The sequence below is a fragment of the Pteropus alecto genome, unplaced genomic scaffold (genome assembly GCF_000325575.1).
Source record: "Pteropus alecto unplaced genomic scaffold, ASM32557v1 scaffold86, whole genome shotgun sequence".
Classification (NCBI taxonomy): domain Eukaryota; kingdom Metazoa; phylum Chordata; class Mammalia; order Chiroptera; family Pteropodidae; genus Pteropus; species Pteropus alecto.
Window position 1 is genome coordinate 11161329 of NW_006442109.1, and position 21557 is coordinate 11182885.

Here is a 21557-nt window from a genome sequence, read left to right on the forward strand (position 1 = left end):
GGTGAGGGAAAAAACTTGTTTAGGAAGAATGGGTCCAGTCTCTCCTGACATCATCGCCAGGAGGGGTCAACATCTATGTGGCCCTCTTTCCCCATCTTACAGTTGAAAACTTTGAGCTCCCGGGAAAGAAGCGATGACACAGAAATTGTCCACCTCCCCAGTTTCATTTCACATATAAGGTTTCCTTCAGACAGGGCTGACTGCAAGAAGCTTCTTAATCAGACCACAAGCATCTTCTCTCTTTCAGGAGCACATGGGTTGTAATTTTTAAATAAGTAGACCAATGCTAGGAAACTTAAAACCAAACACATTTCATAAGACTGAACTTTTCAGTAAGCAAGAGCTGAGCTGGCAGAGCTAGAAGCATTCAGAGAGGATGGCTGAGGTTGGCTGGCTCTTTGGACTGTGCACAGCACAGTCTCCAGCATCCCTTGACCAGAGCTTGTAAATCTTAGAGGCCAGGAGCCACTGGCTGCCCTCCCCCACCCCGCCCTTCAAACTACTTTTAAGGGCCACTGATCTTCAGGGTCGAGAAAGTTCACTGTGACCACATAGGACTTCATAAAGCAAGAGTGTGGTCATAGTAGAAGGATCAGTTCCCACAGTAACTGATAGACTGATCAGTTCCCACAGTAACTGCATAGACTGATGAGCCTCTACAGACACCCAAAGCATAAATACCCATGATCAGAGGGATCTGTTTACCAGGGAGGAGACCCACTCATTTTTTGATCCAGAAACTCCTGTTCTATTTTAAGAACTGTGCTGGGTTCCTGGGTATTGCTACAGATACAAAATCAATTGAGGCCCTACGCTTAAGTTCTTTTCCAGCAACTAGTACAGGAGACAGAATAGAGAGATCAACAACTCTTTAGTGCTGTGATAGAGGGAAGTATGTGGGGAGGTATGTGGTATCTAAGTCAGATTGGGGTATTTGAGAGAGCTTCCTGGAAGAGGTGGTATTTGAGTTGAGTTTCGAAGGATAAGCAGGCATTATCAGGAGGGAGGCCTTCCTAGGAAGACAAGCCAGCAGTGTATATGGTCCTAAAATAGCACAGTGCATTCAGGGATGTATAGCAAAGAGTGAATGCGCTAAATGGCTGAAAAAGAAGCTAGGCGGAGAGCAGGAGGCAGACACAGGGTACGGGAGCTAAGCTAAGGAGGTAGAACTTGACCCTGAGGGATAAGGGGGCCGGGTGATCAGGGAGGTGAGGTGAACAGATGTGTTTCAGAAGGACCTCTCTGGCTAGAAGGATGGATAGAATGGGAACAGCCTGGAGGCTGGGGCCGAGCTAGGAGGTGAATGCAGTAACCCAGGTAAGATGTGACAAGTGCCAAACTAATTTGAAGAGGGGACAGACTCAAGACCTATCACAGCGGTTGATCTGAGGATTGATCAGCTACTTAATTAGATGTGGGAGATGAAGGAAAGGGCAGAATCCATGATGATACCCAAGTTCTGGCTTGGGGACTGGTCCGAAAAGGGTATGGCATGCCCACAGTCTCACAGCAACTGCCCCAGGACTTGGGCTCAGTTCCCACACATGAATCTCATCCCTGCACTTACTCCGCATCATGGGGTGACCTGCTGTGTGTCCCCTCAGTATGGTCCTCCCTCTTTATGCCTATTGTCATTTCTTGCAGTATTTTGAATTCTTCCAGCAGAAGACGTCTTGAAGAGTTTGACTCAGGTGTCACAGCATAAAAGTCAGGGTCACCCAGGAGGGTGTGGCCTGGGCAAGCCTTTGGACCTGAGGGTGGTAATATACCCAGCAGGAAATGGTTTACCTGGATTGTACCTGTGTCTCCTTCCTGATAATACTATGGACAATTAACTTGTTTTCATGTCTTTGCTGGCTCTGAGAGACCAGCCTCAAAATGGGCTCCTTTGTTCTCCAGTGGGTCTGGTGGAGGTGTGAGGAGTTGTGGCGGCCCACAGGCCTCGTAACTAACTATAGCAGGTTTGTGCTGTTCGGTTTGCTTCTATGGCAGCTTGCTGTGGGGGCGGGGGGAGAGTGCTGGTAGGGAGTTAGCCAGGTCAGAGTTTGATCCTCACTCTACTGTGTGCCAGGATACAACTGAACCTCAGTTGTTTTTAGCACAAATAATAATACTTGCCTGGCAGAGTTGTTGTAAGGGTTAGAGAGAAGCAGCATGAAATGCTGAATACAGACTAGGTGCTCTGTAATAGTAGCTGGTGTTGTTATTTCCCTTCCCAGAATAGAGGAAAAGAAAACACAACTCTTGTTATACCATTTTGGGCCCCAATAGACCAGGGAAAAAAGCCTACTCGTGCAATTCTAAACTGCCCAGCAGAGAACTGAGGTTGGTTGTTAGGCGGGGTTGCTGGTGGGGGATTTTGTCTGGCTCCTGGGATCCAGGTGAATGTTTTCTACAATCTGGAGGCAGTCTGGGTTTCTCCTGGATGTGTATAGAGTGAGGATGCTGCTAACACCCACCCTGGCCTCATATCCTTAGAGGTGTGAGGGCACTGAGTCTTCTGGCTCTCCCGCCAGTGGGTCTCTTGGCCTGGGCCCAGCTGGACAACATCGGGAAGTGATGTGTAGCTGGAACTCAGCAGAATTACCTCATGATTGGGTAGATACTGCCTGCAGCCAGAATGTGTGTATGTGTGCCCCCTGACTGGAACTTTCTGCCAGCTGCAGGGGATCATGCAGAAGGTCCAGCAGGTAGCTTAGAGGGGGCTTCTTGGTTCCATGTTGTTTCCCATTAGAGAAAATTGATTTTAGATGAATACATTTTTATTCCTGGTTTTCATTCTCAATGAGGGGCTTCTGTTTTCTCCTCCTCTTGTATTCTGTTACTCCTTGGCAAGTGAGTCAGGCTTGCTGCCTCACGAAAACAGCCATCACATTGTCTCCACTCCCCTACCTATAATCTGTTCTCCACATTCACACTGAAGGAGCAGGTGATGGAGGAGGGTCAGCTCTCGGGCCTGTCTTTGGAATATGAATGACCTCTCCTACTATGCTCAGCCATTGTACTAGGGATGGTGAGGCTGTGTCTCTGCTTACAACATGCTCCAGGCCTTGTGGCAGAAGACAGATAAATGGACAAATTAAAGCCAATAAACAGTCTCGGTAAACAGGTCATAGCATGCTGTTGCCCAGAAATTGGTGATGGATCCTTGTCACCCATAGGATAAATGAACCCATTCTCGGCTTGGCATCCAGGCCTTTCTTACACTGCCTTAGCCTTGATTCTGGCCTTATTCACCTTTTCCGCATTTTTTTTTGCCCCAAGCAACAAGACCACAGATACTATTCTGGCCTCTCTCCTCCTCTATTCATGCTCTTCCCATCCAGGAAGCTGCTGCTTTTTTTTTTTTTTTTTTCTTCTTCCTCTGCCCATGGATTTCCTGCTCATCTTTTGAAGCCTAGCAGAAATGTCATTTCCTCTGAGAAGTCTTTCCCATTTCCGTCATACCTGAGAACTAACCCACCTCTCTGCTTCTGTTGCCCTTTGCACAGACTTCTGCTGAGAGCATTTATTACTGTGAATCACTTTCTGCTGCTTGTGTCTAGCACAGTGCCTGACACATGACAAGTTGCTCAGTGTCGAGAAAATGAGTAAATGAATTTTTTAATAAGACCGAATGCGTGAATGAATGGCAAAGGCCCTTTCATGTCACCTGGAAGATGCAAAAGACATTGCAGGCTTTCAATTCAATGATGAAACCATTTATTGAGGGACTATTTTATGCCAGAGGGTAGGGTGACAAGTATCAATGTGATATGGTACCTGGTTTCCAAGAGCCCACCGTCTCCTGGAGATAGCCATAGTGGAACTTGGTGGGGAGGCCACCTGAAATAAAAGCTAACCCAAGAAATGCTTACTTCCAAGGGGTAAGCTCTGTCTCCACCTCAGCAGAGTGAATATCATCCCGGTGTGTGGCGTAAATTCACTGCAGAAAGGCCTGCTGGTGTAGGTAGGCAGGCGTTGTGAAGGTGATGATGTTGCCTTGTATTTACATAGACAGAAGGGATATTGGGGCTGTCTGCCCCTCAGTACCGGGTAGCATCTGATGTACCTTCAGATATTCCTTCCACAGGGTGGGTTACCAGGAAATGGGGCTTAGTGCCACCCAGGAACCTCACCCTGGTATGTAATCCCAACACAAATAAAAACCTTATAGGGGGTGTTTTGTGTCATTTGTGTTTATTTTGGATGTGGGAGTTTCCTCTTTGAGTAAGGGTGTGTCCCCACCCTCCCCCACAGCTCTAACCTGATCCAACTTGAGAATTCAGAAATGGAAGGTAATCCTCAGGTCTGACTAGTACTTTAAACAAAAAGAATGAGACATGAGATTGAATGAAATCGTTTGCAAGCCAGGAACCCAGAACTTTGAAGGGACTTTTTGATCTATATAAACAGTGTTGAGAAGAGTGAATTCCTAAGCAAAATAGTCCAAAAAATCCAAAATCTTCTATGCTCTGATCATACTTTGAACTGTTCTTATGTTCATGATGTGATCAGGTCTGCTCATCAAGCTTTCATAAAAATGATACAAATATACTTTAAATGTATATGGTGCGTTCTAGAACACAGCATGCTTACATTTGTGCTTTCATTAGATCATCACGGCCACCCACTGAAGTGCAAGTTATGGTCACTTTTTTACATGCAAGGCATTTGAGATTCAGAGAGGCTAAATAACTTATCCAAGATCATGCAGGTATTAAATGATAGGGCTGGGACTTGAACTTAGTGAAGAAACATTAATTGAAGCTGGGCGTTAGCGTTTATTTCATCAGATTCTAACAGTGCAGATTTCTTGCTTCGTGGGTCATGCCTTTTACATAAAGTTAACCCAAAGGTCTGTACTGTGCCCTAAATTTATCCTTTGCACAGTTGATTCTCATCTGATTACATTGTTTTTTCTAATAAGTTATTCCTCATACTTAAATAAATCAATTTGTATTTAATTAATTGCTATAAAATGTGCATACATTTGAAATAGAATTTACAAGAATGGGACTATTTCCATACTAACACCTGGGGGGCCATGGATTGGAGGCGAGACTTGGCAGAGATTTAGGTTGGAGTGAAATTGTAAAGGTTCAGGGCAGACCGAGGAGTTCGTATACACAGTCACAGCCTCGGAAAGCTTTTTCCTTCAAAATATTTTATTATGAAAACATTTTAAAACAGCTGAAGAAATTGGAGAAGAATACAGTATACCCTTCCCCTAAATTCAATATTTGGTCACATTTGCTTCACCTCTTTCTGTCTTTCAAAACAAAAAATACCCATATATATTTATATAAAGAGCATTGTATATACACACACATATAATTTAAAAATGTTTTGGTATCATTTGAAAGAAAAGTGTAACCATCCTGACACTTCACTCTAAACACTTCAGTATATATATCTCGAGTTTAAGATCTGTCTTCTAACAACCCATAGTACCATTACCACACTTAAGAAAATTAACAATAATTTATAGAAGACCTTTAATTGGTGGAGAAACATGATTCAATTTCTGATTTAGAAAGAAAATTCCCCCAGTAGAGGGAAGAGTGGTTGGGAGAGAATAGGCCTGTTGGAGATTATGATAATAATGTGGGAAAAAGATGGACTAAAGTTACTCCACAAACATTTTTAAAAATGAAGTTGGTGGTCTTTTATGCTTTTATAAAAAATAATAATTCATAGAAAATACAAAAATGTACAAAGAAGTTATCCATAAATTTTCTACTCTAAAACAACTATTATCAATAATTTGTGTATTTCCTCTAGATTTTTCTGAACAGGTGTGTGTGTACGTGTGTGTGTGTGTGTGTGTGTGTGTGTGTGTGTGTGTGTGTGTGTTTTCAGGTGCTTATAAATATACTGCTTTCACAATTTTCTCTCCTGTTTTTTTCACTTTGTATTCTCACCCAAGGAGCCCATGTGTGCTCTGAAACATTTTACTTTGCTGTAGAAGCTTTTGTACAAGTCCTTGCAAGTGCTGGTTGTGAGTTTTAACTAGCCTCCCTGTTAGGCTACATTTCTTCCCATTCCTCTCCTGCCTCCAAAAGAATTTCAAAAGGGAGGTGGGCATGGAAACATCCAAAGGGAGAATGAATACAGTGGCATTTTCTAGCCAGCGGGCCAGGCGGATTCTCAGTGTGGCAGGACACTGTCAGGCTGATATGAGTTGGAGTAGATTGATCATGATCCCCATTTTACAGATGAGGAACCTCCTCTTTTGTTTTTATTGCCTTTGCCATCACCGATAGGTGCCCAGAGGCCTCCTGCTGCTCCCAGCTGCCCACAGCCCTCCACTCTGGACCCTAGCCAGACCTGACCAACATTGACGTATCGTGTTTTCAGACAGTACCTTTTTAAGTTCTATTCACAGCTCCACCATCAGCCCTCCCACTGCAGCTGATCTCAGTAGGAATGAAAAAATCTGATTCTGGAAGCTGTGAAGAGTGAGAGAAAATGCAGGTACTTTGACACTAAGAAGACCTGGGCTCAAACCTAATACCACCAGTTATTAGTTGTGTGGCCTTAAATAAGTTACTTAACTTCTCAGTTCCTCAGTTCCTTATCTGGAAAACATAGACAGTGACCTACTTTACTGAGGTTCTGTGCAGTGGTGTTCTGGTAATAGCCAGATCCCTGGAAAACAAATGTATCCCCACACACACTTATTATAAATTTTATGAGATGTTTATAACATAATTTACAAATAATAAAATATGTAATACTTTTTATTGTAAATTCCAGAGAGCCAATTGATTTTTATAGAAAACTTTCCTTGTTTTTTTGCCAAACTCTTATATCAGTAGCCAACCTGTGGATACAGTTGACAAGTGAGTGTAATTCCAACAAAAATGTTGGTTGATATTTTTGTTTACATTAATAAGTAGGTAAAAAATGTGAAACCATGAAGATGTGTGTTGGACTCTATTCATTTGCCAATGACATGAGTGACTTCTTTGCTGAATTGGATAATAGTTTCTGCATATTGAAAATATATTTCCTCAATTTTCTGTGCTATTCACAAAAAAATGGCTAAAGGCACAGCAACCTTTTAAGTTTAGTCTACGTTATTAAGTGATCGTCTCCAGCACTTCTTGAGTCTAGAATTAATAAGACAATAAATCAAGTCCTGATTTGTGGTGTCTGCTAGTTTCCATGGTGTAAATATACCCACTGTGGCCACTTTCTAGGTACCAACATGATGTCAATGACTGGAGCTGGGAAGAGGGGTGCAGAAGCAATTATTTCTGTATTTCTCCAGTCAGAAGATACTAAAATATAATTAAAAATTAGGAAGCGATAAGTTTTAAGTATTGTTTTAATATAATTTACTTAAGTATAAATTTATATAATTTAATTTTTAATATTAAATAATATTAGTACATAGTTCTTTGACAACTGGCTGGCAGAATTCCTGCAAATTGAACAGTCAGCTGTCATGAGCCAGCAGGCACCAGCTCCAGCTCATCCCTGCTTCTCTAAGACCCTGTAGGTGAAAGCATTTGTAAACAGGATAGTGCTATATGCAGGCTGACTGTTGTGGGCAGCAGTTGTATAACAATAATGGCAGCCAACATTCACTGAGCACCTAGTAACCATGCAGGCTCTTCTCTGACTGCCCTGCATGTGTTTACTCATTTTATCTACACAACAACCTTGTGAGGGGCGTTCCATGGTGGCGCCTGTCTTATAGAAGGAGGAGGCTGCTTGAGGGCTCCTAGGGCTTCATTGTGCCTCTTCAGTACCCATTACTATATTAATATTCCCATTTTCGCAGATGAGGAGCCAAGGCTCATAGAGATGGGTGCCTTGCCAAAGGGCAGAAATGGGATTCAAACCCAAGTCTATCCGATGACCTCTTTAGAGCTGGTTTCCCAAACACTGGGCCTGTCTGATTTTGACTTCTTTAGAAAACTTGCTTTACAAAACTAATTCTGGGGCCTCATTATAATCAATCTGGTATTTTTAACACCATCTCCAGGGGATTCTGATGGGCAACTAGCTTGGATGGGGGCACTGGCCATCCATAATTTGGGAGTTGTGAGGATCTAATAAGGTGACGTGGGGAGAGCCCACATGCTACTTGTGTGGCACATGCTAGTTGTGTGGCACAGACCATCAAGCCAGCATTGCCAATTGGCTCAAGGCTGGAAGCCCGTGGTCCTGGAATGGCCTTAGGGGAGTGAGAGGTCAGAGCCTCCCCTGGAGGAGGGAGGAGGTCATGAGTGAGTGGCCAGAGGGTTTGGTTTAACAAAGCCAGTGCAACTGATTTGAGGTCCTTCTCTAAGCCACAGCTGTGAGTTTTCTGGGAAAAACATGGAGCTGGGGCAGCAAGCTGATGAGGCACCAGGGCTGAGATGGAAATGCCCACTTGGGCAGCAGGCAGGGCTGATCCCAGTGGGCACCTTTGCCTCAACTGGAGGAAGAGAGGCAGTGTGGGAGGGGAGAGCATATGGATTTGGAGTCAGTCTGATCTTGACTCTCAGTTCCACTGCTTATTAGCTGAGACACCTTGGGAAAGTACTCAATCTCTCCGAGCCTCGGTTTAGTTATGTGTAAACTGGGGATGATGATAGTACCTGCTTCAGAGAGTGAGATTCACATGAGATGAGTGTGAATGCTTTACAAACTAAGTGCTATAGGTTTTGTTATATATGGAACCCTGGGCTGGATGCTTTTAGGAACACAGGAAGAGCATGAGAAGCAGGTCCTGGCCTCAGCAAGTACGCAATCTAGTGGTGCAGACAAGACTGACTCACAGAGTTCTTGGCAGAGTTGGTGCTGCAGGCAGAGATTCCTACTTAAATGAGGAGCTGAGAGAAGGAAGAAAGGTTGGGCTGAGTATTCAGATGATGCTTTCTGGAGGAGATAGAATTTTGGCTGGGCCTGGAAAGATGGGTAGGCAGATGATAAAATTAAGACTCTCATTCTGGGAAAGAGAGACATGATCAAGGAAATAATGAGAAATGATGATAATGGCTACAGGGCATTTTTATGCCTTGTTCGATCCCCTTAGTAACCTCTTAAGGTAAGTTTTATTATTTTTCCTAATTTATAAGAGAGAAACTGAGGCCAACTGAGGCTACGTGTCTCGCGCAGTGTTAGACTGTTGGTAAATGGCAAAAGTAAATTCGAACCCAGGTTCTAAGTCTCTGAGCCATTATCTTTATTAATTGCCTAAAAGCAGGATGTGCAAGAGATGTATCTGTGATTACCTTGGTTCATTCATTCATTTATCTGGTGAATAATTCCTGAGTGCCTGCTACAATGCCAGCCACTCTTGGGTGCTACAGATGGAAATGAGAGGAAGGCCCCTGTCCCCCCTCATGGAGCTTTAGTATAATGGGGAGAAGACACATGAGGAAGTAATTAGAGTGCAGTGTCAGGGTACCATGCAGGTCCAAGGGTGGAAATGATTAGCTGTGTGTGTTGGAGGGGAGGGGGTCACGGGAGATGTTCCAGTGTGGAAGAGTTGGAGCTGGGTGGTGAGCAGGGAGAAGAAGCTTGTCAGGAAGGCATTTCAGCAGAGTGAACTAAAAGTTAGGGTAAGTATGATGAGGAGGTCAGTCTGGATGTAGCCGTGAGTAAGCTGATCAGAGTTGAGAGGATCTTGAGTGCCAGATGGAGACGGACATTGGGCCTGGGCCACACTGAAGGCTAGTGGGGAGGGACTGCCCGTGGTCTCTTCTACAGTGTGCTGGGAGGAGAGTGAGCTGCAGCACCATGGAAACCTGCCTACAGAGGCCCCGCATTGAGCGACTTTGCTTTCTCAGGTTGCTTGGCACTTCCTGAATAATCTGGGCCCTTGCTTGACATTTCCAGTGAAGGTTCATAGACAGCTTCCTTGTCCTATGGCTAGGCCTCTGCTTTACTGAGCTGAGTAGCCTTATCTGGTGACAGGCAGGCCACACAGGCACATGCAGAGGGCACTGGGCCGGAGGTGAGCTGACTTGGGCTCTGCTCCTTGCTCAGTAGCCTTGGCAGTTTCTTGACCTCTCTGGCTTGTTCTGCAACATGAAGGGACTAAATGATTTCTGAGGTCCTTTGCAGCCCCAACACTCTGAGTCTGGGAGTGAAACAGAGTGGGAAGAAGGAAGCAGACAGTGAGTGGGGGAGGAGGCTGGTCTATGAAGGTCATGTTCCTCAGCCATGTACAGGTAATTCAGCAGGGATTCAGAAAAGTTCCCAGGGATGACTGTGGTCCACGCTGCATCCCAGAAAGGAGTGAACAAACGGTGCTGGGCACCACTCCTTACGGGGACCATCTCTGAACCCTCAGGACAACTCTATGCCATGGTAGATGTTGTCCCATTTTACAGACAGGAGACCAAGGCTCCAAGAGATCCAATGACTTTGCCCAGGTTTCACTGTGAACTTGGATTTGAACACAGACTTGCCTGACTCTAAGTTCTGGTCATTTACAACTTACTACATAGCTCCCCTCCGTGCCCACCTTCCTCAACATTGCCTTCATCCTGCAGGGACTCCTAGACATGCTGTGCTAGACATCACCCATAGACATGGGTCCCAGCTTCTGGTTGGCACCATAGCAGGCGCCTCTGGCCAGATCTACTGGGATGTGAAGGGGCATGTTGGCCTCTCCCACAGTTGCCTTCCTGATGGGCTGAGCTGAGTGGGTTTGTTTTGACAGGTGAGGGCAGTTCTACCTCCTGGTGGCAGCTCCATGAGACGTGGGCAGTAGTGGCACCTATGGGAATGTGATTCCTCCCTCTGCCATGCTTTAGAAGGGACATCAAGTGTGTGGGTAAAGTATTTGGTCAAAATAAATAAAGCTGGAGGAGAATGACAGAAGCAAGGGAGTACAAATAGGATCATACTACCCTGGAAGCCAGTCTGGCTTGGGCCCAGAGGCCTATGGTCACAGCTGCCTATTCTTCCTTCCTGAGCTGGGGCTGGGAGTCTTGAGTCTTTGCATGTCCTACCTTGGGGTCCAGAGCAGTGAGAATTTGCCAGCCAGCTGGGGAGGTTGTGCTATCTTGCAATTGCAGAGCCTAGAGTTCGAAGGGGCTTTGGATATCATCCAGGATCTATTTTAGAATTAGGAGGCTAAGGCCTAGAGAGAGGAAATGGCTTGTATAAGTTCATAGCCTTGGGTGCTATAGCTCAATGTGGAGTTTCCCAATACCCAGGCCTGGGCTCTTTTCCACCAGCCTATGCTGTTTGGAGAGTGGGGAGCAAAGAAGCTTAGACTAAAAAGTCTTGGAGGAACTGCTGCTTTGCTGGCCCTCAGGCTGCCCCTAGGGGCCCTCTCTGAGTCCCTTTCCCTCCCCACCCATCCCTGTAGCAGCCCTGTGGAGAGGAGTGCACTTGGGTCCCCTGGTGGTGGTGGAGGACCTCCAGGGGAGACAAGGAAGGACCACTGATACCCAGTTCTTTCCATTCATATCAGCAAATTTTAATGAAACATGCAAGACACCATAGGGGATGTCAGGATCCTTAAAACTGATTCAAATTTTCTTAGGGAGGCCACCACCCAGGAAAGTGGCATCACAGTATGAGAGACAACCTGCACCTAGGATCACAGGCTTGTCGATGCTGTCAGGGTTAGAGCACAAGGTCAGGGAATGTTTCACTGAAAAGTGATGGAGTAAAAGGAGACAGGGATGGGGGATAGGCTCTGAAAGTGTGAAGAAGAGTAGGAAAGGCCTTCTAGGCAAGGGGAAGAGCAGGAGCAAAGGTTGGTATTGAGACATTGCTCTGGATGTGATAATACCACCCTGACAGGGTATGTGGCAGGTGCAGACAAGCGATGGGCAGTGAGGCTGGAAAGGCAGCTTAGGGCAGCCAGTGCAGAGCCTCGGATGCCTCAAATATCAGGCAGGGCATTTGGACTTTCTCTGATGGTCAGTGGGACGACTGAAGATATTTAACCAAACTGACTGATGTGAAGAGAGCTAGGGCTGACTACCCCGGGAGCTTACTATGACTCTGCCATTATGAACTGTTGGAACTTGGGCAAATGCCTTAGCTCTCTGAGCCTCTGCTTCCTCATCTGTGAAATAGGACTGATAACAGTACCCACCACTCAGGGTGGCCTCAAAGGATGACATAGTGCATTAGTGCCCTGCTCGCCTTAGTAAATGTTCGGTAAATGTCAGTCACTGCATTGCCTCCTGGGTATCATCAGGCTATTAGTGGAGGTTGGGATAGGAAGAGGACGCCTTTTTGAAAGCAGGAGGAGCTGCAGATATGGGGTCCAAGTCCCCTGGCCGGCCTAGAATCCCCTTGGTGGCCTGGGAAGGAAGCAGGAAGCACATGGCCTCTGTGTTCTTGCAGTCAGGGCAGGTCTAAGTCTGAAGATGCATCTGGTCCAAATGGCCCTATGTGTGAGTCAGGGAGGTGGGGACAAGACCCCAATCCTGACCCCCTATCAGAACATTTCTGCTGTCCCGGGCAACCTCCCAGTCTGAAACCCCCAGGCCACATTAATTTATCCAGACTCATCTTGGGACTCTCTTTGCCAGGATCTCTTTTCTCACTGAGATGAAGAAGTTCAGCCCAGGAGGTCCTTTCTGAGCCTCTGGACACAGCATGAGGGCCAGGCCAGGGGCACAGGTTGGAGCCTCTCACCTGGGTGAAAGCATCACCGGCATAAAAGGCATCCTGGAATGGGAAGCAGGTGCTAGGGCACGAAAATTGCTGTACCTGAGCCAGAATACAACGTTGCCCCCAGATGGCCAGGCCCAAGCAGCAATCCCATTTCTCCCTGGGATAGATTCTGAGGATCTTTGAGAAGCAGAGAAGGGGGATCATTTCGTCTAGTGGTTAGGAGCGCAAGCTTTGGAGTCTGTCAGATAAAGACTAAAATTCCTGTGTCCACGAGCCAGTATTTCAGTCTGGGTTTCTTTTCTGAAAAAGAAGAATGATAACAGCCACCATGTAAGCTGAGAGGATTCAGTGAGGTATAAAATATGTCATGTGCTTGATTGATGCATTGCAGGAGCTTACTAAATGGCTCCCGAATTGACTCAGGGAACATTTATTGAGCACCTGATGGATTCCAAGCTCTATACTAAGCTTTGAGTAGATGATAGGAGCAAAACCCTCAGGAAGCTCATAGCCCAGTGCAGGGAGAAAGATAAGTAAGCTGCCACCCTGAGACAGTTGAAGAAGCACTGCAGTAAGGGAAGCGTATGGCATTATGGGAACTGGAGAGGTGGCATGTGTGCGTGTGTATGTGTGTGTGTGTGTGTGTGTGCATGTTTGTGTGTGTGTGTAGGGCTCTAAAGGAGGTTTTATTTTTACTGAAATATGAATATGAATTAGCTGGGTTTGAGATAGGAACTACGCAGGGAGAGTCTTCCAAGCAGGGGAGAAGTCACATGCCATGTGTTAGATTCTTAGAGTGGGAGAGAGATCCAGGTGAGAAAATGTCTGCCTATGTCCACTGAGGCTCCTGTCCCCATTCAACGTCTATTGTGTGGTGGTGCCTAGGCCTTGAACACACTATGGTAGTCAAGACCTAGGCCTTCACCTTTTGGCCCCAGAGACAAGCCTCAGGGCCATTCCTTGGAAGAGAAGAGAAGTTCCCAATAAGGTGGCTGAGGAAGGTGGTGGAGTGAAGGGCGGGGAAGCTAGCTTCCCAGATGATGGTGCGCAGTGGGGAGGGTGCAGCTCACTGCACGGACACTTGTGGGGTCCATGGGCAGCTACCGGAGAACTGGATTAGGGACACTGGAGTAGAGCCACCTGCCGGGGTCTTGTCTCCTGACCTCAACCTGTCCTCGCCCTTCTTTTTACAAAGCCTAAGACTCTGCTCTGCCTTAGAAAAGGACTTTGACACCTTTCAAAATAAAGTTGAGAGAAATCTCTAGAGGAGAGAAAGAATAAGTCTAAAAGAGTGCAAAAGGAAATGTATTATTTATTTTTTTGAAAAGGAAAAAAGAGGGGCCCTCAGCCAGCTCTTGAGCGAAAGTTTCCAAACTCTGTGACGTGAGGTCACAGAGATGTCGAGTGCCAGGAAGTTTAGAGTAAGGGCACCCAGGGTGTCCAGATTCAGAATCGGTTCAGCTAACAGATAGGGCCACCGTCATCCTGACAGCCTCTGTGCTCTGCACTGTAGGGGTGAAGATGCAAAGCTCTGAATCCTTGCTCCTGCTGAGGGTCCAGTAGGGGAGCTAGGACAAAGACAGCAAGGACTGTTGGACGAGGGAGAGCATGACAAATGGTATAACAAAAAAGTTTCAAACAGGCACAAAGGGGCCTGGGGAGGGAGAGTTTACTTCTGGTGGTGGGGGGTGTTCGGTGCTGCTGAGGAAAGGGTTCAAGGATGAGGTGGATTGAGTTAGACTTTGAAGCCTGGCTAGGATTTCAGTGGGCAGAGATTGAGCAGAGGGCTTTTCAGGTAGAACAAATAATGTGAGAAAAGTGTAAGTTGGGAATTTTTTCAGTAGTAGCTTGAGAAACAGGGACAATTTTTTTTTTTTATGTACATACATATATACATTTATTTAAAACTGCTTTAATTGTACACTTTATTTAAAGTGTACAATTTACAAAGTTGTATGCCTAACACGGCGATCGACTTTAAAATTTTTTCATCACCCCCAAAGAAACCGTGTACACATTAGCAGTCACTCCCCATTCCCCCAGTCCTAAACAACTACTAATCTCCTCTCTGTTTCAATGATTTCGCCTATTCAGGATATTTTGTATAAATGAAAATACACAATATGTGGTCTTTCAAGACCGATTCTTTCACTTAGCATGTTCGTCCATGCTATCGCATGTATCAGTACTTCATTTCTTTTTACTTTTTTCTTTTCCTTCATTCTTTTTTTATGGCTGAATAGTATTCCACTGTACGGATATACCACATTTTGTTTATCTACTCATCAATTGATAAACATTTGTGTTGTGTCCACTTTGGGACCGTTATGAATATTCTGTTGTGACATTTGTGTACAAGTTTCTGTGTGGATATATGTTTTCAGGACATTCTACTTTGCATGGAGTCTAGGACAGTCATGGCGGGGAGTGGAAGGAAAGGTGAAGTAGAGGGACCTGCTCACCCAGTGCGTGCTGAGTGGTTGGGTGGGAGTGAGAAGGGTAGGCTCGGGACCCTGTTCCAGCCTCACTGGGAGCCCGGGGTGTGTGAGGACAGGGCAGGGCTGTCCCCCCATCACCACACACCCACATGGTTGTGTCAGATCTAGCAACTGTTTGCTGGGCCGGAAATAGCCTGGGCAGCTGATATTCTTCCTGGAAATCAGGTGCATTTTTTCCTGTATTCTGTAGAAAGCCAAAATTAGTTAAACACACAGAGAAATGTGAACCGTACCGTTAGTCTTTGTCAACAGGAAGCTGGCTGACCGGGGGAAAGAGGTGGTCAGGAAGATGAAGGTCTGTAAGCCAAGTGTAAACTGAGGCTTGGCTGCAACGCCCCTGTCCCCATCACATTGACACAGAGGCAGCAGTTTTATTTACAGGAAATGCTGCAGGTATCTCCCTGGCCCCATTTGACAGGTGGAGAAACAGAGGCTCTTTCTGCATCGAAGGGATCTACCATTCAGAGACAGAAAGGAAAGGAAAGACAAAGTCTCTATTTTTGTCGTGAGCAGCAGGTTTGCTAAACCCAGGCCTTGCCTTTGGTACTGTGCCTGTTTTGGGGTTCACAGAAGACAGAAGACACAAAAACAAGAAAGAGTTTATGTTGTTTTAGGCTCCTAAAAAAGAGCACCAAACTCCACCCTATCCCCAAAGCAAAAACACAAAACAGAGCTTTAATTACCATCTTTTCTTTTTTTCTTCTTCTTCATTTTTTTTTTTTTTTTTTTGTTGTTGTTGTTCTCCAGCCAGAAAACATTATGTTGTTAGACAAGAATATTCCCATTCCACACATCAAGCTGATTGACTTTGGCCTGGCTCACGAAATAGAAGATGGAGTTGAATTTAAGAACATTTTTGGCACACCAGAATTTGTTGGTGAGTTCTAGGCCTATTTCTCTTCCAGCAAAGAATCTAGGATCAAACAGTAAAGAAATCCCAGCAGCAAACCCTGAGGCCTCTGGGCTGAGAGATGATGCCTTGGAGACCCCTCTAGAAACCTAATGGGTGGGAAAGGAAATGTATTGCCTGGCCTCTGGGTGAGAGTCCAGAGCTAGCTTTTTAGCTTTTTAGTGCCCAGCAAGGCCTGGGAAGGCCAGGTGGGGCTAGAGGCCTTTGCAGAGTTAAGCCCTTTGCTAGCCCCACCTCCTGCTCTTAGATGAGAGTTTGTTGTGAAGATTGAAAATTACTTTGCCCTCTTGCATTCCAGTAAATTCAACTTTCTCTGGGTAGCTTTTGATTTTCTAAAAAGAAAAAGGGAAATCATCTGCCAGATGCCAGATCCTCCCACTTGCCTCCCCTGTGTGCCTGACGTTTTTTCATGCACTAGGGGGCCCTGGCAGCTCTCTCTTCCCTCTGTTTCTCTCACCCTTGACCCAGGCCCCAGAAACCCCTTCCTGGGGCTTGGGCTACAGGTTGGGGTTCATAAAGAAACAGCCTTGTAAAAGGGAAAAGAATGAGAGTTGAGAACCACTGTCTCTGCTTTAGGAGGTGAGGTGGTCTTGGAAACAGAGAGAGGGCTTGGTCTCCTCAAAACCCAGGGGCTGAAACTTCTGACCACAGTCTAATCAAAAAGAAAGACAGAATGTGTCAGATAGATTTTCAGGCCACACACACCATCTCTGCACCACTATGGAATGGTGCTGCAAAAGCCTCACAGACCTACACCCCACTCAGGGAACCCTTGCTGTATGCCAACCCTTGCTGTATGTCTGATGCTCTACAGACATTATCTCAGTTAATCCTCAAACCACCTCATGAAGTACATTTAATTATTTTCTATATCAAGGGTCTTGTTCAGGGCAAAACAACCAGTAGATGGTGGATCTGTATTTGAGATTCAAATACAGATATATCCAACATCAAAACCTATACTCTTTCCATTAAACTGGGTTTCTCTCTGAGAAGACTCTGCCCTCAAGGGACTTACAATTTGTGGAAACAAGACATCAAGCCACCAAATAAAAGTGCTGGAAGGCTCTTTTCAGATCATCAGGTCTAGTTTAACAAATGTGGAATTGGAGGGCTGGAGGATTTTAGTTAAGGTCAATCAGTGGTTATTCTTCACCTTATGTATGACAGATATTAGGTGAGGTACTAAGGACAAACATGATGATGATAAGGAGCCACACTCAAAATGATACAGTCAGGGTCACACAATGAGTTGAGAGCAGAGCCAGCTTGAACTTGGGGCACATGACATCTATTCTTGAACTTTTTCTGAGACAACAGTCACTGCCCACCATTCACATATGTTGTAAAAAGAGTATATGTTTATTTAGTTGAGTCATACCAAGTGTTAAATAACAGTAAATGGTTTAATTAGAAATTCAGGGCAATAATGGAAGAGTTTCCACAAGACAGGATGTTATTAATTGTAAAGTGAGTGATATAGACAGCTCTCAAAGACTGGTCAAACAAGATACCCATTCTGGCAGAATCAACGGGATCAGTCATGGCCTTGAATCAGTGAGGGGCAAGGGCTGTTGTGGGTGGGAGAAGTGTCTGAAGAGGGGTGGGGAAGGAGCCAGGGTAGAGGGGGAGCACATCCCATAGCAGGGGGATAGGGCCAGAATTAGTGCATTTATCAAGGACAACTCACTGTCTACTCTGGATGGAACAGGGAATTCACACAGACTGCTTGTGTGAGTGGGATATTCATGAGTGGGGCCAAACCGTGGAAGGTTTTGCCCAGCAGTATGCTAGTAAATGTCTAACAACTGGGTCCCAAAAGAAAACCCTAATTTATAGCATTTACCAATTTCAAACTACTAACATGTAGTCACTGAATTCAGAGTTGGAAAGAGATGCATACAGGTGACCCTTCTGAGCCAGTAGGAGCCAGCACCAGCCCCAAACTCTTTTTGTTTTTGTTTTTGCTTTTTATACCTTACAGATACATAGGGTGGCTTCTCTAAGCTCCCACTCAAACTATGATAACTTTCTTTGCCCAAGACGCCTGAGAAACAGGTCATAACCATTTTCCCTGCTCCCACTATTCCTTTGAAATTTCAACCTGAGACTCAGGGTTAAAAATTTGATGTCAGCTTCCAGGAGTGTGGTGAACCCAGTCTTCCAAAAGCCCTCCCATGACAAAACTGGATCCTTGCGAAATGTATTCTTTTAAATGCAATTCTTTTAAATGCAAATCTTTAAGGGTAATGACTCCTTCAACATCATGTGTCTCACCCCCAAAAAGCCAATGAAATGAACTTAGAGCTGGAGCTGTGAACCGCAAGAAAATTCAATAGAAGGAATTCTCCTAAAGGCAAGTGCACATATCAGCATTTCAGTCAGAGACTAGCAAGATTAAGATGTTCAAAGACATGAGATATTGAAATTACTAGATAATGATTATAAAATAAATGGAAATAAAAGGTAGAATCACGAAATTAGCGAGCAACAAAAGAGTATTAAAAATGGCCAGGCAAATTCTAAAAAGAACCAGATAGAACTTTAAGAAATTCAGTATATACTCATAGAAATTTAAAACTCAACGAACAGGCTAAACAGCAGATTACACACTGCTGAGGAAAGAGTTGAAGAATTCGAAGACTAAGCTGGAAAAGATTAGAGTACCATAGAGTGACGAAGACATAGAAATATGAAAGAGAAGATAAGCAAAAGAGGGTGAAAAAAGAAAGGCTAGCATAGGTCCATTTGGAATTCCAGAGCAAAGAATAGAGACAATAGAGGAACAATATTTGAAGAGAATAGCTGAGAATTGTCAGAACTGATGTAAAAACATGCATCCCCTGATAAAGAAACGACAGTATATACCAAACAGAAAAATAAATCCTTACATAGACACGTAATAGTTAAATTCTAGGATACCAAGGACAAAGAGAAGATCTTAAAAGTAGCCAGAGAAAAAGACATCACCTACAAAAACAAACAAACAAACAAATAGTAATTAGACTGAAAGCATACTTCTCAAAACAACAATGGAAGCCAGTGTCCAATAGAATATTATCTTCAAAGAGCTGATGAAAAATAAAAAAAACATAATTGTATACCTCCCCTATCTCCTCCATTTCATCACCAAGCTTTTTAAAAGAATCGTCTACATTTTTATCTCTACTTCCCACACTCTGAGCATTGCAGTGAGTGTGAACTCCAACACTCACTTTCTAGTGCTGTTCTGCTTCATCTCTGGGCCAAATTTGGTCTCCTCTCCTCAGCAGAATCTTCTTTCCTAGACTCTGTACCCTCTTCTTGTCACCGCATCATTCACACAACTCCTATTTCTACCTGTACGATGACTCCAAATTTGATGGCTCTGGCCCACTTCCCAATACCCAGATTCTTCCTGGACATCATTCCTTGGATGCCCCTCAGGCACTTCAAGCTCATTATCTCATTATCTCATTATCTCCTGCCCCTCAGGTGGGAAGTACCCTCTTTCAGACCAGACTCAGAAGTGTGGATTTCCTCTCTGCCTTCTTTTCTTCTCCATGACCTCCAGTGCTGACCTGACTTTTTTCCAAGCAGGCCTTGTCGCTGGGCCCTATTTCCCCTTCCTGCATCTTCCTCTTCCTACCTCCCTCCTTCTTTTTCAGACATCTCTATGTGTTTTCATTCTTATTATCAAGGCCCCTTTGTAAAACATCTCTACCAGGATAACAGACAACTAACTTCCTCAAATTCTTAGACCCAGATTATCTTTCCTTGGCTCTGATTTTCCTTTATGGGGGATTCAGGATGGAGACATTTGGCACAAAACTCCCTAAAATTCCCTATTGCCGTCTCTTCTCATTTTTATACTCCTGCTGACTCTTCAATATGGCTTCTTGCAGCTCCAGAAATTGTGAACTATGAGCCCCTGGGCCTGGAGGCTGACATGTGGTAAGTCGTGTAGATCCCCCAGGTGGTCTAGGGATCCTTCCAAGGGTAGAAGGCCTCAGACCCTGGTTTTGGCTGATATCCTCCTTGACCATAAAAACTCCTTTCTCTACACTCACTTTTCAAGGCTTTAGTAAGCTTCTGCATTTAGAGGCCACCATAGAGGGGCAAGCGACTGTTTCCCCTGAGAACCATGCAGGGGGTCCCTTGTTGGTCTGGGATTTGAGCCAGGAGGCCTTGACTTGACTGTTCTTTATTTTGCAGGAGCATAGGCGTCATCACCTACATCCTGTGAGTATCCCTGATCCCAAGGCTCTTACACAGTCTAGACCTGGGGGAACTGGGAGGAATGAGAGAGGGCCAGGCAGACAGACAGACAGACACTTCCTGAGCATCCACCACGAACCAGATGTGTTCACTCCATTTCATACATTTGGCCCTGGGGTTAGGGTTGGGCAGGAACCCAGGAGAGCAGCCTGTGCCCTCCATCCTGTGCACCTTGTGTCTGCATCCCCATTGTGGCCAGGGATCCACCACTCGGCCTCACCCAGACTGAGGTTTCCTGTAAAAATGTCAGCTTTCACTCAGAAGCTTGGGAGAACCCTCAAGCTGCAGTGCCTACCTCTTTTTTCTCTCCTTTTGCCTTTCTTTCCCAGCTTTCATTCCCTCCTCCTTTCTCACCAGGGTCTTTTTCTGTCTCTGAAGTATTAAGTTGCTTAAGCAGAGATTTCCTGCATAGCTGTGTGTGCAGTGCATCTGACACTTTCCATCTCTGTGACCTTGGGCAGATTCTTAACCTCTCTCTGGGCCTGTTTTTCTCATCAGAAAAATAGGAATCACAAACTTCCTGCCGCGGGTGTCTTAATGAGGGTTAAATAAGGCCACGTGCAAATTTCCTAGCACTGCTCTGGCACATAGTACATGGCCAATTAGTAGGTATTCATTCCTCAGTGCTTCCCAACCAGTCTCCCTTCACAGCACAACTGGAAAATGCTATTTCTGTGGCACACTGGGTAAGAGTCAGCCCACAGCCAGAGAGGGCAGCGGGGACCAGCTCTCAACAGCTTGAGGCAATCATTCTCTCAACACCCTCGTAAACCATTGCCTGAACTGAGAGCTCTGTACGATGTGGGGGACCGCCCTGAGCTTCAGCAGAGGGTCTCAATCCTAGCTGCGCATTAGACCTTTTAATACCAATCACAGTCCAGGCCCCACCCCAGATCTATTAAATCAGAACTGCTGGGGGTTGGGTCTGGGCACCGATATTTTCTAAAAAGCCCCAGAGGAATTAAATGCAAAGAGAGAGATTTGAATCATTGCTCTGTAGTTCCAGATCAGAGCCAGAATGTTCAGACATTGGCTCTTGAAACCTTGATTTCTTCAGAACTCTGGTTTCTATATTGAAATATTAAAGAATTTCGGTGTGCATGGAGCATATAGTCTTTTCATAGCTCATTTGAAGTCTTCACAGTTTATTGAGAGTCTGCCCTGCTTGTTTGGAGCTCCTGTGTTGGGGGAGACACAAAATAGTTAATTTGTTGTGGAGGTATAAACACATGAGTCACAGATGGGGGAGCTAGGAAGGTTTATTGAGAGGGGGAAGGAGGGGGGATGGTGAGAGAGAGAGAGAGGGAGAGAGGGAGAGAGAGACAGAG

At 45.2% G+C, this 21557-nt stretch overlaps 1 protein-coding gene and 1 long non-coding RNA gene across 7 annotated transcripts in view; both read left to right on the top strand.

Annotated features, from left to right (window-relative positions):
* LOC112469558 lies at positions 1-4160 on the top strand. Its single transcript, XR_003042675.1, has 2 exons — positions 1-1317; positions 1645-4160. It is a non-coding gene; the product is annotated as an uncharacterized LOC112469558 (long non-coding RNA).
* DAPK2 (death associated protein kinase 2) overlaps positions 1-21557 on the top strand; it is a 101917-nt gene that overhangs the window by 62610 nt on the left and 17750 nt on the right. For all 6 annotated transcript variants that reach the window (XM_006920276.3, XM_025038890.1, XM_025038891.1 and 3 more), the window contains exons 5-7: positions 15810-15939; positions 19857-19905; positions 20167-20193. In XM_006920276.3, coding sequence (XP_006920338.1) covers positions 15810-15939; positions 19857-19905; positions 20167-20193 — 206 coding nt within the window. The remainder of the gene's footprint in view (positions 1-15809; positions 15940-19856; positions 19906-20166; positions 20194-21557) is intronic.